Source organism: Pangasianodon hypophthalmus, chromosome 9, assembly GCF_027358585.1.
Source record: "Pangasianodon hypophthalmus isolate fPanHyp1 chromosome 9, fPanHyp1.pri, whole genome shotgun sequence".
Lineage (NCBI taxonomy): Eukaryota > Metazoa > Chordata > Actinopteri > Siluriformes > Pangasiidae > Pangasianodon > Pangasianodon hypophthalmus.
This window is the reverse complement of record NC_069718.1, coordinates 19255934-19274999: the sequence shown is the minus strand read 5'-3', so window position 1 is coordinate 19274999 and position 19066 is coordinate 19255934. Positions and strand designations below refer to the sequence as shown.

Here is a 19066-nt window from a genome sequence, read left to right as displayed (position 1 = left end):
CACTCAGTGTACACTTTATTAGGAACACCAGTACACCTGCTCATGTATGCAGGTATCCATTCAGCCAATCATGTGGCAACAGCACCATGCATAAAATCATGCAGATACAGGTCAAGAGCTTCAGTTATTGTTCACATCAAACATCAGAATGTAGAAAAAGTGTGATCTCTGTGACTTTAACTGTGGCATGGATGTTGATGCCAGATGGGCTGGTTTGAGTATTTCAGAAACTGCTGATCTCCTGGGATTTTCACACACAACAGTCTCTAGAGTTTACACAGAATGGTGCGAAAAACATCCAGTTTGCGGAGGGTCTGCAGACTGAAACACAGAGGAGAATGACCAGACTGGTTTGAGCTGACAGGAAGTCTATAGTAACTCAAATAAGCATTCTTACAACCGGGGTGAGCAGCAACACACAACACATCAAAGCTTGAGGTGGATGGGCTACAACAGCAGAAGACTGTTTTTTTTTTTTTTTTTAAGAAAACACTGGGTGGAACTTTTTAAAGGATGTGAAGCATATTCAAATTCACTGGTAAAACTGATAATGTATGTAGGTTGACAATGTCTGTAGCCCACTCTAGTGGGTAAGAACAAATAATGCATTAAATTTGCATTTAAATTTGCATTTACTGCATTTAAATTTTCAGTGTTTTCCAGTTTTCCTCAAATAAATATTTGCTATTTAAATTAGCAAAATATGAACTGTGCATTAATACTACTGTATATTTGCATAAATGTGCAATAGTATTAATGCACAGTTTATATTGCATATTATGCATATAATCAATACATATTGACTAGCTGATTATCCTAAACTTATCCATGTATTTTAACACAGATGTTGTTTTAAAGTCCTTTTTTTTTTTTTTTGCTCTGTTGAAGTCCTCTGTGGTGTAGTGATTCTCTCATCCCAAGCAATAAATATTATAGCAACAGATGAGATAGTCAATTATTGTACATACAAAATGCACGTATATATACTGAAAAAAGCTCACTGAATTTACTTAATTCCAATGTGTACATCGGTTCCACGTGATTGAATTGAGTTACATTAATACAGTTTGTTTTCGTACATCCAACATGATTTGATCATGTATTTTCAAAGCCCTGAATAAAAATCGAGCTCTGTGCACATTACCCCTGCACCATCCTACCACACACAGTTTAATCACATTACCGTAATACTCTGGTCATAGGTCCCGTCAGTGCCAGCATCCTCGCGAGATTTCATAGTGTAATTGGTTTACGTCAATAGCTACTACGTGAATTGATCACGCTCATGTTACATAATTCAATTTAGCAATTAGAAACTTGTTTAAACTAAGATTAGTATAAGAAATGATATCACGTTTTGATGAGAAACTTCATATTTATGTAAACTATAGGCTACCTAATATATTTTCTTAAATCTGACCGACCACATATTCCCTTTTTTTTCAGTGTACTTGATAAAATAGCAGGTTTTTAGCAAGTTGTACCCCATAACTTAGCCATGAGCCAGATGGTATAACAAAAATGTTGAAATAATGAGAAAATATCTTGAATCAGCAACAAAATGTCTTGTAATAACAAGCTATAAAGTGGAAATAATGGTATAATATCTTGAAAATAACGAGTTTTGCAGCACCACACAGAGCATTCGTTCTGACCGGCAAAATTTGTGATGAGTGCTCACGGATGAATCATTTTAGCCGCATGTGCAAAACACCAAAGCAAAATGGAGAAAAAAGTCCATGAGATAGAACAACAAGAAAATGCTGAATTGTTTATGGGTACCATTGAAATTAAACGAAGTGAGCAAACAACTAGCAAATGGCTGGCACAAATGAATACAGTCTCTACCATGGAAAGTGAAAACAAGAAATGGACTCAAGAATTCAAAATAAACAACTGCATACTTACCAAGCTAGACACAGGAGCAGAGTGCAACGTGATGTCCTATAAAGACTTTGAAAAAACCTCTGACAAGACATCCCCACTGAAGAAGTCAAACTGCTCGTTAGTTACATATTCTGGCCACACGATGGAGCCAAACGGTAAAGCAAGGGTCAAATGTGGTTACAAAGAAACAGAGTTTGAGCTAGAATTCCAAACTGTAGATGAGGACTCACCAGCTATCCTAGGAAGAGAAGCATGCTCAAAACTAGGACTGATTAAAAGAATTTACAAGGTAGAGAACAAAGACCAAACTGACATTCTGAGTGAATACAAAGATGTGTTTACTTGTCAAGATTCATGGGTTCACCGGCCTCTTCTGGCCGTGTTGTGCACTACCGCTGATTAGTTCATTACTTTCAGCTGCCACTCATTTACTGCTCTATTTAAGCCTCAGTGTTTGTCCTGTCTTTGTCAGTTTGTTGTTTTCGTGTCTGTGTTCTGTGCAGCTTCCGCGATTGTTCCCGGTTCACCGCACCCCGGTGGATTACTGTCCGCTAGCCTGGATCATAGGACTGTTTATTCCCTGTTGCAGCCGAGTGCTACTAGGAAACCTGCCACCACCGCACCCACGTTTCTCCACCCACAGTACCCTGTCTGTAGCTCTCTCTCCAGCTCTTTAATAAATATTTAACTCGCACTTAAATCCGCCTCGTATTTCCTGACAGAACGAACTGACCTTAAAATGGATTCAGCAAGTGCCTCAGATGTCAGCGACTTCCTGTCGAGCATGGCCGCGCGTCTTAAAAGACAAGAGGAGCAGATGGTCGCTACGGGTCATGCGGTGCAAGCCTTGGTAGCGCAGGTGTCCGAGCTCACTGCCCAGGTTCAACGTCTGAGAACCGGGCCAGCAACATCACCCGCTGCGTCAGCTCCCCAGCGCTTACCCCCCATTTCACCACTCACAACTCAACCCGAGCCACGCCTACCACCTCCCGCGTCATACTCTGGTGAGCCGCGTCTCTGCCAAGCCTTTCTCACCAGGTGCTCGATGTTTTTCTTGCTCCAACCCCAGACTTTTTCTACCGAGCGGTCTAAGGTGGCTCTGGTGTTGACACTGCTGTCAGGGAAGGCAGCTTTGTGGGGGACAGCGGTGTGGGAGAACCAACATCCATGCTGTTCCTCGTTTCAAGTGCTAGCCAAGGAGATGAAGAGAGTATTTGATCGTGCTGTGACGGGACGTGAAGCGGCTCGGAGGCTGGCCGATTTACGTCAAGGCGAGCTCTCTGTCTCGGATTACTCCATCAAATTCCGCACCCTGGCAGCCGAGTGCAACTGGAACGAGGAGGCGCAGTGGGATATGTTCCTGCATGGCCTGGCAGACTGCATCAAGAAGGAGATCTTCATGCTGGAGCTTCCAACGACCCTGGATGAGCTTATCGCTCTCGCCATTCGGGCGGACGCGTGCCTGCAGCAGCAGGAACAACGGGGGCTACCACACGCAGTTCCGGCAGCCACAGATCTCCTTGCCTCTTTTCCCACCGATACGGCCAGCCCAGCGCACGATCCGGAGCCAATGCAGGTGGATAGATCTCGGTTATCCCGGGAGGAGAAGGATCGCCATCAGACAAGAGGTTTGTGTCTCTACTGCGGAGGGGCGGGACATATTGCCTCAGTCTGCCCGTTAAAAGCCAATGCCCGGCGGTAGGTCGGAGGTTACTGTCGGGTGGGATTTCTGCGGGTAAAACCTCTTTCACCACTCTCCTCCCAGTTCGGCTGCAATGGGGAAGCACCCTTCATCCCGGTCATGCCCTCTTGGACTCTGGAGCTGAAGGTAACTTCATGGACTATCGGTTTGCTCACCAACTTCACCTCCCTGTGTCGACGCTTAACCGCCCCATTTCTGTCAGCGCTCTCAATGGCCAAACTCTCTCCACTATCACTCACACCACCTCTCCGTTAACCCTCATCACGTCGGGGAATAACTCTGAAGAAATACGCTTCCTACTCGCTGATGCCCCGCTCGCTCCTGTTGTCCTTGGTCACCCCTGGCTCACACTCCATAACCCTCACATTGATTGGCATTCTAATACAGTTTTATCGTGGAGCGAACAGTGTCATGCTAATTGTCTTGTGTCTGCCTGTTCGTCTGTGTCTAGTTCTGTTTTCCAGAAGGAGTCGGTGGACCTGTCTAACGTGCCTAAGGAGTACATGGACCTGAAGGAAGTGTTCAGTAAGTCTCGGGCTGCTTCTCTCCCTCCGCGCCGTCCCTATGACTGTGCCGTAGAATTATTGCCAGGTAAGTCTCCGTCTAAAGGCAAGCATTACTCGCTCTCTGCCCCAGAGAGGGAGGCCATGGAGAAATATATTTCTGATTCTTTGGCAGCCGGGCTCATCCGTCATTCCTCTTCCCCCACAGGTGCCGGGTTCTTTTTTGTGGTGAAAAAGGACGGATCTCTGCGGCCGTGTATTGATTACAGGGGGCTGAACAGCATCACGGTAAGGAACACTTATCCCTTGCCGCTGATGTCTTCAGCTTTTGAGAGGCTGCAGGGGGCATCTTTTTTCACCAAATTGGACCTAAGGGAGGGGGATGAGTGGAAACCCGCCTTTAATACCCCCAGGGGGCATTTCGAATACCTGGTTATGCAGTTCGGCCTGTCTAACGCTCCGGCGGTTTTCCAGGCACTCGTGAATGATGTGCTGAGAGACGTGGTTGACCAGTTCATATATGACTACCTGGATGACATACTGATTTTTTCCTCCTCTCTCCAGGAACATGTTCAGCACGTCAGGCGAGTGCTCCTTCGGCTGCTCGAGAACAGGCTTTTTGTCAAGGCGGAGAAATGCGTTTTTCATGCACAGTCAGTCCCGTTTTTGGGGTACATCGTTTCGTCCGAGGGGTGCACATGGATCCCGACAAGATCAAGGCTGTGGTGGATTGGCCGACCCCTGACTCCCGCAAGGCCCTGCAGAGGTTTCTGGGGTTCGCCAATTTTTACCGGCGTTTTATTCGCAACTTCAGCCAACTAGCCCCCCCTCTGACCACCTTGACCTCCACCAAGACTGCGTTTAGGTGGTCTAGCGCAGCCCACGCTGCATTTTCTAACCTCAAGAGCCGCTTTGTTTCGGCCCCTATTCTCATTGCCCCCGACCCTTCACGTCAGTTTGTGGTGGAGGTCGATGCTTTGGAGGTGGGGGTTGGCGCGATTCTTTCCCAGCGCTCCTCCGCGGACGGCAAGATGCATCCGTGCGCCTTTTTTTCTCATCGTTTGTCCCTCACCGTACAGAATTATGACATTGGTAATAGAGAGTTGTTGGCGATTAAGTTAGCCTTGGAGGAGTGGCGTCATTGGTTGGCAGGCTCAGGGGTGCCATTTATCGTCTGGACGGATCATAAGAACCTTGAATACATCAGGTCGGCCAAACGTCTCAACTCCAGGCAGGCTCGGTGGGCTCTTTTTTTCGGTAGCTTCGTCTTTTCCATCTCGTACCGTCCGGGCTCTAAAAACATCAAGCCCGATGCTTTGTCCCGCGTTTTTGATCGTTCTGATCGACAGACCACTCCCGAGCTTATTTTACCTGAGAGACTTGTGGTCTCCACTATCACTTGGGAGATTGACTCTAAGGTCCGCACGGCCTTACAAGGGGTAACGCCTCCGTTCGGGTGCCCACCAGCTCGGTTATTTGTGCCAGAGGTTTTAAGGTCCAACGTCATCCGCTGGAGCCACTGTTCTAAGGTTGCTTGTCATCTTTCCGCCTTTTTGGTCAAACAATGGTTCTGGTGGCCATTGATGGCTCGTGACATTCGGGATTTTGTTTTAGCCTGTTCGGTCTGTGCTAGTTGTAAGACTTCCAATCGTCCCCCGGAGGGTCTCCTTCAACCGCTGTCTTTCCCTTTGAGACCCTGGTCCCACATAGCGCTAGATTTCGTATCCGCCCTACATCCGTCCCAGGGTAACACGGTGGTTTTGACCGTGGTGGACCAGTTCTCGAAGGCGGCCCATTTTATTCCCCTGCCCAAATTACCTTCTGCCAGGGAGATGGCGGTTACTGTCATTGACCACGTCTTTTGCATTCATGGCCTCCCAACGGATGTGGTTTGTGACAGGGGTCCCCAGGTTGTTTCCAAATTTTGGAGAGAATTTTGTTGGCTACTGGGGGCAAGTGTTAGCCTTTCTTCTGGTTTCCATCCTCAGAGCAACGGGCAGACAGAGTGAGCCAACCAGGATCTTGAGCGGGTGTTACGATGTTTGGTTTCTCAGAACCCATCCTCTTGGAGCCAACAGCTCTCTTGGGTGGAGTATGCACACAATTCATTGCCAGTGTCATCCACGGGCCTCTCTCCATTTGAGTGAAGCTTAGGGTACCAGCCACCTATTTTTCCTAGTCTGGAATCCGAAGTCGTGGTCCCCTCTGCCCACGCTTTCGTTCAGAAGTGCCACCGCACCTGGAGAACTGCTCGTGAGATGCTTCTCCGGGTGGGTGCGCACACTAAGGTTCAGGCTGATCGCCACCGGTCGAAGCCTCCCGTCTACGTTGTCGGTCAAAAAGTGTGGCTTTCTAGTAAAGATATTCCGCTTTGCTCCGTATCTAGTAAGTTGGCTCCTAAATTCATTGGCCCATTCATTGTCACTGAAGTTCTTAGCCCAGTGGCAGTCTGCCTCAAACTCCCTCCGGCATACAGGGGAATCCATCCCATTTTTCACGTATCCAAATTGAAACCTGTTTTTCACTCTCCTATTAATCCGCCGGCCCCCATTCCCCGCTGTGCACTACCGCTGATTAGTTCATTACTTTCAGCTGCCACTCATTTACTGCTCTATTTAAGCCTCAGTGTTTGTCCTGTCTTTGTCAGTTCGTTGTTTTCATGTCTGTGTTCTGTGCAGCTTCCGCGATTGCTCTGTTCCCGGTTCCCTGCACCCCGGTGGATTACTGTCCGCTAGCCTGGATCATAGGACTGTTTATTCCCCGTTGCAGCCGAGTGCTACTAGGAAACCTGCCACCACTGTACCCACGTTTCTCCACCCACAGTACCCTGTCTGTAGCTCTCTCCAGCTCTTTAATAAATATTTAACTCGCACTTGAATCCACCTCGTATTTCCTGACATTACTGGTTTAGGATGCGTACCAGGACTGCACCATATACAGCTCAACCCAGATATTGCTCCAGTCACTTACACACCACGGAAAGTACCCATAGCACTAAAGAACAGGGTCAAAATGCAACTGAAACGAATGGAAGATCTTGGACTTATTGTGAAGCAAACCGAGCCCACTGATTGGGTTAATAGTATGGTTACGGTAGTGAAGCCAAAGAAACTCAGGATCTCCATCGATCCACAAGATCTTAAGAAAGCCATAAAAAGAGAACACTACCCATTGCGCACAGTCGAAGAAATAGTAGCTGAGATGCCAAATGCCAAAGTATTCTCAGTACTGGATGCCAATCATGGGTTTTGGCAAGTAGAGCTGGATGAAGAGAGCTCCAAACTATGTACTTTCAACACTCCTTTTGGGAGATACCATTTTCTGAGACTTCCATTTGGCATAGTGTCAGCTCCAGAAGTGTTTCAAAAGTGCATTGCACAAAGACTAGAAGACCTAGATGGAGTCATGAACATAGTGGATGACATTTTGGTGTGGGGTGAAGACATGGAACAACATAACAAGAGACTAAGACAACTGCTAGATAGAATTAGAAACATTAATCTAAAGTTGAACAAAGACAAATGCAAGATTAGGATGACCGAAGTCAGCTATGTTGGACACATTCTGACTGCAAAGAGAAAGTCAGAGCGATACAGAACATGCCGGAGCCAGCAGACAAAGCTGCATTAATGAGGTTCTTAGGCCTGCTTCAGTATCTGGCCAAGTTTGTTCCAAACATGTCAGACATCAATGCTCCGCTACGGAAACTTCTAGAGGGTGATGTAGCTTGGCATTGGGAGTCAGAACAACAGAAGAGGCTGCGAAAAGTTCCATCAGTATGTCTATGGTAAGACAGTACAAGTGGAGACGGATCATAAGCCCCTGGAGACAGTGTTCAAAAAGTTTCTCCAAAAAGCTCCTCCAAGAAGCCAGAGAATGCTGATGAGATTGCAGCTCTATGATTTACATGTCAGCTACAAGCCTGGCAAAGAGTTGTACATAGCAGACACGCTGAGCCAAGCCTACCTAAAAGAACAATCCGAGCCACTCCTGGAAGATGAGTTACAAGTTCATTCTTTGTCAGTTTGTTTGCCAATTTCAAAAGAGAAGCTGAATACATTCAGAACTGCAGAAGATGAAGAGTTGCAAATGGTCATGGAAGTAGTTCAGTCAGGATGGCCTGCAGACATACGACAAGTTCCCGCAGACATAAGAAAGTACTGGACTTTCAGAGAAGAACTTACCTGTTTCGATGGGTTACTCTTCAAGAACTGGCGAATTGTTGTTCCACAAAGCTTGAGACCAGACATGTTAGCAAGAGTTCATGAACCTAATCTCAGTATTGTTAAATGTAAGGAGAGGGCAAGAGATGTCATGTTCTGGCCCAGCATGGCAAAGCAAATTGAGGATGTCATGTTGAAGTGTGCTGTAATACTTTCAGATGGAGTAACACCAAAGAGCCACTCATCTGCCATGACATTCCAGACAGAGCATGGGCGAGAGTAGGAGTAGACTTGTTCCACTTTGACAGAGGAAAATATCTACTGTGTGTGGATTACTTTTCTAAGTTTCCGGAGATTGCCAAACTCACACAAACAACAAGTAGACATGTTGTGACAGCTCTCAAATCCATCTTTGCGAGACATGGGATCCCGGATGAAGTGGTGTCGGACAATGGTCCACAAAACCACAAGACTCTCCTATCCACTCTCCTATCCACCCTCATGAGCCTTGGAATTCGTGGTGCAGCATGGCAATGGTTTGCTTCCTACCTGGAAGATCGGTCATATCAGGTGACATGGAGGGGATCCACATCTGCTCCTCGCAGACTCTCCACTGGTGTTCCACAAGGCTCAGTACTTGGTCCTCTCCTGTTCTCCCTCTATACTCGATCTCTTGGTGCGGTCATATCCTCACATGGGTTTTCATACCACTGCTATGCAGATGACACTCAAATCATCCTCTCCTTCCCTCCCTCAGACTCTCATGTTTCTGCTCGGATATCAGCTTGTCTGGCTGACATCTCATCATGGATGACAACTCACCAGCTGAAACTTAATCCCACCAAAACTGAACTGCTGTTCATCCCAGGTGATTCATCCCCATCTCAGGATCTTGCAATTTCCCTAGACAATTCTCTGATCTCGCCTTTGGTTACCGCACGCAACCTTGGGGTAACCATGGACAATCAACTGTCCTTCTCCTCTCACATTGCTAATCTAACACGCTCATGTCGATTTCTCCTTTATAACATCAGAAGAATTCGTCCATTTCTTTCCTCACAGGCCACACAGGTGCTTGTTCAGTCCCTTGTCATTTCAAGACTGGACTACTGCAACTCACTCCTGGCAGGTCTGCCTCTGAGGTGGACACACCAAGGTGGTGGAATGAACTTCCCCTAGATATCCGAACAGCTGAGTCACTGGCAGTCTTCAAACGACGTCTAAAGACTTACCTCTTCATAAAATACTTAAATTAGCACTTTCACAAAAAAAAAAAAAAAAAAAAAAAAAAAAATCACCTCCCCAACAGAGTTTTTGGACTGATGGTTTTCCTAGTTTGTGATCTAGCAAGCCAATATCAGAATGTATTTTTGATAGACTTCAAAGCACTATTGTAAGTCATAATGCCTTAAATGTAAATGTAATTCTCAAGTGCAGAATTCAGAGCATTTACAGAAAACTGGGAGTTTGTACATACCACCTCCAGTCCTGGATTTCTGCAGTCAAATGGACAAAGTGAACGAACAGTCCAGACAGTAAAGAACTTGTTAAAGAAAGCACAGGAGAGCCAAAGAGATCCTTATACTGCTCTATTGGAATACAGAAATGCTCCTTTGGATGGTGTGAAACTATCTCCTGCACAGCTGCTCATGGGTCGAAGACTGAAAACAAAACTGCCTCCATCAGCACAACTGTTGAGACAACAGCTTTACAGAAATGTGCATAAGAGCATCAAGGGCAGGCAGCTGAAACAAAAACGTTACTTTGATTGTGGAGCAAAACAATTACCACTGATAGCAGATGGAGAGAAAGTGAGAGTAAAAGTCAGAAACAACTGGCAACCAGCAACTGTGTTGAGGAGTCATGAAAAACCCAGATCATATGTGATTCAAACACCTGATGGAAACACCTTCAGGAGAAACCGGCGACTCCTGCTGAAAACCAGAGAAATGACTTTTCCACAACCGCGCTCTCTAGATTTGGAGGAATTTTCTTCAGTAAACAGTGAACCTGCTGGTAGTGGTACTCCAGTGCAATCACCTGCACTGATACCAGTGAAACTACCTATCACACCAACTGTGGACAAGGCAGAACAGGTCAAAAGGTCACGATATGGTAGACTGATTAGACCAAAAACTCTATTCTCCATGAAATACAAAACTCTATTCTCCATGAAAGCGTTGTGGATATGTAAAGTGTAAAGAGTTGTTTATACTTAGTAGGGAACACAACACTGTGGGAACACAACACTGAGTTAGGTTATGGTTTGACATTGAGTTTAAATGAAAAAAAAAAAAAAACTACATTAATTTGTGTGTGTTAATAGAAGAATGTTTGGATGCTAACAAAATGCAGTTTGTAAATTCTAAAGTTAAAACAACAGGAGTTGTGTTGATTAAACTGTTCTGGTGAGGAATATATTTCTAAAGGGGGGAGATGTAATGTATGGTAATTGTGTTATTACTCCTTACCTGTTGATGGCGCTCTCAGCTAGAGATGTGTTGTGGATATAACCTGTTGAACAGAATAAGAGAGGAGTAAAACAGATAGTCACGTTAATCTGGTGTCTCTGTGGATTATTAAAATACACGTTATACAAATATTACAAGGGGTACTGTTTATTCTTTTTATGCTTCTGATAGGCTCTCCCACTGCACATGCATTCACGTGGGCTTGACCTACATACACGTATTCAAACAGCATGGGCTGTATTCATTTCCTGAAGGATTGTCACATAATACAGAAATTCTAGACAACCAGCAAGATTTGCTTTTACTCAGGTGAGTATCTGTAACTCTCTTAATCGTTGTTTCTGGGGTACAGATGTTTTTGATACCACTTTTACATATGAACAATTGCTTTTTCCACAGTATATACCCGTTTTATCTGCATGTCCCATTATCATACATTTCAGAATTGTCTCTGAATGACGAGAAGTGAGGTTTATATAGTTACTTAAATATACAGTACTGTACAAAAGTCTTAGGCATTCTTTTTAATGCAAACTTGCTGTATTTTACCTGCAAAAAGCAGAAGGAAGTGTGACAGTCAGAGTCTCCCGGAGAACTGTGGCACATTCTCAGTAAAACTTAGCAGCCAATTTCTTAGGAGTTGGCACCTGTAGAAGCAAACTAAACTAAACTAAAATCACATACAATATCCTACACCATTATACTTTATTCTCAATACATCCAAAAATTCTGACAATTTCATATGGATAAAAGGGATTGTGGAAATATTCAGTATGAAGAAATTTAACTGTAGGATTTTTCAAACATGGGCCTTTGAACATGGCATTTGAGACTATTGAATGCAGGCAAATTGCACTTTTTGCCCAATTCCTAAGCCCTTATGTCATTAGTATAATAATGCATTACATTTATTTTCGTATGAAATGGTCCATCTGTGTCCTACAGGATTACAAACCACGCCCCTTACAAGGTACGCTCACTATTACAAGTTACGCCCAGAACAAATATGTTAAACATTTATCACGATTACAAACCACGCCCCTTACAAAGCACAGCCACTATTACAAGTTACGCCCACAACAAATACGTTAAACATCTGTCAGGATTACAAACCACAACCCTTACAAGGTATACCCACTATTACAAGTTACGCCCACAACAAATACGTTAAACATCTGTCAGGATTACAAACCACGCCCCTTACAAGGTACACCCACTATTACAAGTTACGCCCATAACAAATATGTTAAACATCTATCAGGATTACAAACCACGCCCCTTACAAGGTACACCCACTATTACAAGTTACGCCCATAACAAATATGTTAAACATCTATCAGGATTACAAACCACGACCCTTACAAGGTACACCCACTATTACAAGTTACTCCCACAACAAATATACGGTTAGGGCTAGGGATGTCCGCATGCCTATCTTTGAGTGGCCGTGGGAATGTTGTGTAGTATGATTTGCTAGTAGGCGTTCCTTGTAATGGGCATGGTTTGTAGTCTTGCAGGACACAGACAGTCCCTTCTCACATCTCGGAGGATCTGCCACAGTTCTTCTGGACATTCTGACTGTCACACTTCCTTCTGTTTTTGCAGGTAAAACAGCAAATTTGTATTAAAAAAAACAATTCAGTTGCTACAAACAATTCAGTAGCTACTCATATTATATTGGTCAGCTTTTTAATGCAACCACAGTTTCTCGGGTGCTGAGCACTCGACTCGTTCCGCCATGTCAGGAGACGCGCCACTTTTAATGGAGAGCACCTCTCACTCCAAATTCAGTTGACCAATAGAGATTTAAGGTGAATTGATTATGGATTTGATTATCATTATTTGCATTTGCAAAATATTTTTTGATTATTTTTGCTTTTATTATTGTATTTGAAACTTTTGACACGAAATTAACTCCATACAATTTCCTTGTAAAACTGCACAAAATGCACCTGAGGGTAATGATGAATTTTTAAAAAGCGTCGTCTCACCAAATACTGATTTTGTTTAGTTTATTAGCGTTTACTACTCTTTATAGTATATTTTTTATGTAGAAACTTCTCATTCTTTTTGAAGACATCTCTGCTTTGCTGCATTTCTTTGCATGTGCAATGACTTTTGTGAAATTTTAGATTTATATTTTCCTTTTAAATAGCAAGGTATAACAATAAGGCATATTGATCTTTTGTTTTATGTATAGGTTGTGAAAGAAGATGTATCACTCGGCCATTCTCACAATTTTGTCCCTGTTATCTGTTCCATGTGGGGTCTATTCTGGTCAAATTTTGGTATATCCAGTTGATGGAAGCCACTGGATTAATATGAAAGTTATCATTATGGAATTACATTCAAAAGGCCACAACATCACTGTGATTCGAAGTTCAGACAGTATGTATGTTAAAGAGGAGTCACCCTACTACAGTTCCATCACTGTTGGTGTGAGTGTATATAATGATGAATATTTTACCTCTTTTGTGTCTCTTTTGCTACAATTTCGGCAACACAAAAGATCCTCTTGGGATGAATTCCTGTTTGCAGTGGAGTCCATGAAAATGTTGTCTGAGATTCATGAGAAAATTTGCAACATGACTGCAATGATATTTGAAAATGAGACCTTGATGAAATCTTTGCAGGAGGCTAAATTTGATATGGTTTTAGCTGACCCTGCTATGGGAGGTGGTGTGCTGCTGGCACACAAACTTGGCCTCCCTCTTGTGTTCAATGTTCGTTGGACTATTCTTGGAGAAGGCCATTTTGCCATTGCTCCCTCCCCTCTGTCCTATGTACCTGTTCCTGGAGCAGAGCTAACAGACAAAATGACTTTTATTCAGAGAGTCACAAATGTGTTGATTTACTTCTACACTTACTATCAACAAGAAAACTATTTTGGCCAGCATTACAAGGTTTTTTGTCAGAAATACTTTGGACCTGATGTGGATTACTTTTCCCTTTTTCAGAATGCAGACATCTGGCTCATGAGAAATGACTTTACTTTTGAATTTCCACGACCCACAATGCCAAATGTGGTTTATATGGGTGGCTTTCAGTGCAAGCCCTCCAATCCACTTCCTGATGATCTAGAAAAGTTTGTCCAGAGTTCAGGGAAACATGGGGTCATCATAATGTCTTTGGGATGTATTTTTGGAGAACTTCTAGGTGACATTACAGATGAAATAGCAGCTGCCTTTGCCCAACTGCCTCAGAAAGTCATTTGGAGACACACTGGACCTCGACCGTCTACCCTTGGCAACAACACGTTACTAGTGGACTGGATGCCACAGAATGACCTACTTGGACACCCCAAGACTAAGGTCTTTGTAGCCCACGGAGGAACCAACGGCATTCAGGAGGCTATTTATCACGGCGTACCCATTTTAGGTCTACCTCTAGCATTCGATCAGCCCGATAACCTGTCAAGGATGAGAGAAAAGGGAATAGCCAAAGTCCTGGATATTTCTGGGTTGGACAGATCAGTATTTTTAGAGGCATTAAAGGAAGTGCTGTATAAGCCATCTTACAGAGAGAACATGCAGAAGTTGTCTCGACTGCATCGTGACCAGCCCATAAAGCCTCTTGATCGTGCAATCTTCTGGATTGAATATGTTATAAGGAATGGAGGTGCTCCTCACTTGCGCACACAGTCTTTCAGGATGTCCTGGATTACCTATCACTCTCTGGATGTTATGCTCACACTCCTGGGGGCTGTGTTGATTAATGGCTGGCTAACATTTTTGGTGCTGAGATATCTTTGTTTTACAGTAATCTTTAAAAAGAAATTCAAATGTGAATGATATATTTGCTTATCATTTGTAGACAACAGGTGAAAGGTGTAATTTTATGTACCGACGTATAGAAGTATGCAAAATCTAGTGTAAAATGAGTAGAAATTATAAAAAATTTGTGGCAGATCCACTAAATCCCAGTAAGCTGAACTCAACCAAATTGAGCTGGATTCTAATGCTGCATTTGAGGTGAAGTCACAACTTGTAATTCCCCACATACAAGTAAAAACTTCAACTAGTCAATTTCAACTAGTCATTTTCTCAATTACCAGTTCCTTCGCCGTTTACGCAGTGACATCAAATCAACATGGCCTCACACACTGTGAACAGTCTAAAGTGCCCCTCCTCTCCTTTTAAATAAGTTTATAGCAGTATTGGCTTTAGATCAGTTAATATACAGACACAGTACTTAGTTAACACTGACCATACTAATCACTGTTTTGAGAAGGTAATTATCGACATTAGAGTTATCACAAACGTTATCTGGCTAGCTTGTTGCTAATGCTACTCGCTATTGTCTGCTGGCTATCTTGTTGCTAATGCTACTCGCTGTCGTCCACTGTTGCTGCTGTACAGCAATGTCACTCCAATATATTGCATGAATGTTCAAAGTTGACTATAGTAGAACAGAACCAACAGCCACTCAGGCCTGTAACTGTAAAAGTGCAGTTAAAGTAGCTTTTTATGACCCGTCAAAACCAGCAAAAGACACGCTTTATTGGAGGCATCCATATTTTTTCCTACTTCGCACGTCGAACCTGCCGAGGTGGGAAATGGAATTATTACAACTTGCAAATTACCACTTACTAGATACCACACACTCAACATAAGCCTCCATGATCAGAGTTGTCTACACCTGACTTAAACTTAAGGTATCCGTAAGAGTGAATATTGAGGAAAAGTTCTGATTCAAATATCCTGAAGGATTTTCATGCAGAAAAATGTGTATGTACCAGGTCAAGATAACAGTAGGAGTTAATTAGATTATATAACCAGTTTCTAACTATTAATTATGGCTTACAATGATATTTGAGTATTTTCCCACAGACAGGAGATAAAAAATACAAATAAATATTCATTTGTTCTTTCATTCATTCATTCATCCATCTTCAATAACTGATTTATCCTGGTTAGGGTCTTGGTGGATTTAGAGCTTATCCCGGGAACACTGGGTGCAATGTGTAAATACACCCTGAATGGGGTGCTAGTCCACTGCATACACCATGCATACATACACTCAGTGTACACTTTATTAGGAACACCAGTACACCTGCTCATGTATACAGGTATCCATTCAGCCAATCATGTGGCAACAGCACCATGCATAAAATCATGCAGATACAGGTCAAGAGCTTCAGTTATTGTTCACATCAAACATCAGAATGTAGAAAAAGTGTGATCTCTGTGACTTTAACTGTGGCATGGATGTTGATGCCAGATGGGCTGGTTTGAGTATTTCAGAAACTGCTGATCTCCTGGGATTTTCACACACAACAGACTCTAGAGTTTACACAGAATGGTGCGAAAAACATCCAGTTTGCGGAGGGTCTGCAGACTGAAACACAGAGGAGAATGACCAGACTGGTTTGAGCTGACAGGAAGTCTATAGTAACTCAAATAAGCATTCTTACAACCGGGGTGAGCAGCAACACACAACACATCAAAGCTTGAGGTGGATGGGCTACAACAGCAGAAGACTGTTTTTTTTTTTGTTTTTTTTTTAAGAAAACACTGGGTGGAACTTTTTAATGGATGTAAAGCATATTCAAATTCACTAATTTTAATAAAACTGGTAAAATCTTATATTCCACATTAAGTGTGTCAAATAATGCATTAAATTTGCATTTAAATTTGCATTTAATGCATTTAAATTTTCAGTGTTTTCCAGTTTTCCTCAAATAAATATATGCTATTTAAATTAGCAAAATATGAACTGTGCATTAATACTACTGTATATTTGCATAAATGTGCAATAGTATTAATGCACAGTTTATATTGCATATTATGCATATAATCAATACATATTAATTAGCTGATTATCCTAAACTTATCCATGTATTTTAACACAGATGTTGTTTTAAAGTCCTTTTTTTTTGCTCTGTTGAAGTCCTCTGTGGTATAGTGATTCTCTCATCCCAAGCAATAAATATTATAGCCGTTATTGTACATACAAAATGCACGTATATATACTGAAAAAAGCTCACTGAATTTACTTAATTCCAGTGTGTACATCGGTTCCACGTGATTGAATTGAGTTACATTAATACAGTTTGTTTTCGTACATCCAACATGATTTGATCATGTATTTTCAAAGCCCTGAATAAAAATCGAGCTCTGTGCACATTACCCCTGCACCATCCTACCACACACAGTTTAATCACATTACCGTAATACTCTGGTCATAGGTCCCGTCAGTGCCAGCATCCTCGTGAGATTTCATAATGTAATTGGTTTACGTCAATAGCTACTACGTGAACTGATCACGCTCATGTTACATAATTCAATTTAGCTATTAGAAACTTGTTTAAACTAAGGTTAGTATAAGAAATGAAATCACGTTTTGATGAGAAACTTCATATTTATGTAAACTATAGGCTACCTAATATATTCTCATAAATCTGACCGACCACATATTCCCTTTTTTTTCAGTGTACTTGATAAAAGTTTTTAGCAAGTTGTACCCCATAACTTAGCCATGAACCAGACGGTATAACAAAAATGTTGGAATAATGAGAAAATATCTCGAAGCAGCAACATAATATCTTGTAGTAACAAGCTATAAAGTGGAAATAACGGTATAATATCTTGAAAATAACGAGTTTTGCAGCACCACACAGAGCATTCGTTCTGACTGGCTGCATGACTGTGCTCCGGCACCTGCTAAGCTCCTCACAGAGTGACGAACAGCAGAGCTCCTCACAGCAGAGCTCCTCAGTGGAAATAAACCCCCAACCTCACGGGACATCTAGCAAACCCGCCGTCTGAGGAAGGCCTGCAGTAGCACTAAGCACTGCACTCACCCTGCTCATTATCTGTTTGCGACACTGCTGTCTGGCAGACGCTTCCGTTGCATCTAATCAGCCAACCAAACTGCAGAGCAGCTTTTATCTCCAAGCCATCAGACTACTTAACAGCCATGAACATCCTTCATCTAGCACTGAGACACTTTACTACTGCCACTTCCGGTCACTTAGATTTACTATTCAGATTTATTATGTACTATTTATTATGACACATTTCATTATACCATTGTAATCATGTAATAGCCCATGACTTTACTATGCCATTGAGATCATTTAATATAGCATATGTCACTTTACCATTGTAATCATGTAATGGCACGTGACTTTACTCTGCCATTGAAATCATTTAATAACACGTCACTTTACTCTGCCATTGAAATCATGTAATAGCACATGTAACTTTACCATTGAAATAATATAATAACATGTCACTTTACTCTGCCATTGAGACCATTTAATATAGCATATGTCACTTTACTCTGCCACAGAGATCATTTTAATAGCACGTCACTTTACCATTGAGATCATTTAACAGCACGTGTCACTTTACTCTATAATTGAAATAATTTAACACATCACCTTACTTTACCACTGAGATCATTTAATAGTGAACGTCACTTTACCATTGAAATCATTTAACAGCACATCACTTTACTCTGCCATTGTACACCACTGTTTCATTTAACTCATTTACCTTATTTCATTCCTGCATCATCTCAACCACTCATGTCCAAATATGTGTTTGTTCATGTCTAATAAGTGTTTTTTTTACTGTCAGTGTTTAAATCTGAGCTTCGTCACAAGCATTTCAATGCCCAGTGTACCCAGTGTAACTGTGCAAATGACAAATAAACAATTCTTGACTCTTGACTTGGAGTTGTTAAGTCAAAATAACAATATAGCACTTCAACTTCTGTTTTCACAGCTTTCCCAACCATCAGTTCAGGGATTCTGGGCTTACTCTCTGGGAAGCAGCATACAGCCTAATAATGAAGCTAACATTCAATACATCAGTCTTATTAATAGACTGTGGGATGATGAATATTAAGTCAAAATAACTAGATAAATGTCAATGTAACGAGATGATAACTCTTATAAGATATTAATTCGAAATACAGAGTTATTAATTCGAACTAACTAGATATTAAGTCAAAAATAAGTACATAGTCTATTATCTTGAACTAATCAGTGAGTTATTAAATCGAAATAAGCCCCCAGCACTAAAACTTTTTTTCATATGGTTTGCATGTGAAGCCATGTGACTGTTGCCAGTGTTCAGCAGGTGGCAGTAGAAAGGTTTTAGCAAGAAGACCTTGAGTTCTCCTTGCCTTAATACAGTCCATAGGCCTAATAGTCACCTAGAGAGCATGAACAGCTCCATGGTCTATGATGCTTAATGAAGTATTTAGTATTTTTTCTCTCTTTCACTCTGATGTTACTGTTAGATGCCATAAAGTGGAACTGGTGTATCAAAGGCCTATAATAGGCTGTACTAAAACTAGAAATTAAAAATACAATAATACAATAGAATAAAA

The 19066-nt window shown here is 42.2% G+C and overlaps 1 protein-coding gene across 2 annotated transcripts; it reads left to right on the top strand.

The window, feature by feature from the left end:
- The first annotated feature begins 10793 nt into the window (after positions 1–10793).
- LOC113529898 (UDP-glucuronosyltransferase 2A2-like) lies at positions 10794–18401 on the top strand. Of its 2 annotated transcripts, XM_053237203.1 has the most exons (3): positions 10794–11035; positions 12236–12331; positions 12927–18401. In XM_053237203.1, exon 3 carries the CDS (start codon positions 12940–12942, stop codon positions 14515–14517), a length of 1578 nt encoding a protein of 525 aa, XP_053093178.1. In that variant the 5' UTR covers positions 10794–11035; positions 12236–12331; positions 12927–12939; the 3' UTR covers positions 14518–18401. The 2 variants fall into 2 exon arrangements, with proteins under 2 accessions (XP_053093178.1, XP_053093177.1); XM_053237202.1 differs by lacking the exon at positions 12236–12331 and having other exon boundaries at positions 10795–11035.
- The last annotated feature ends 665 nt before the right edge of the window (positions 18402–19066 follow it).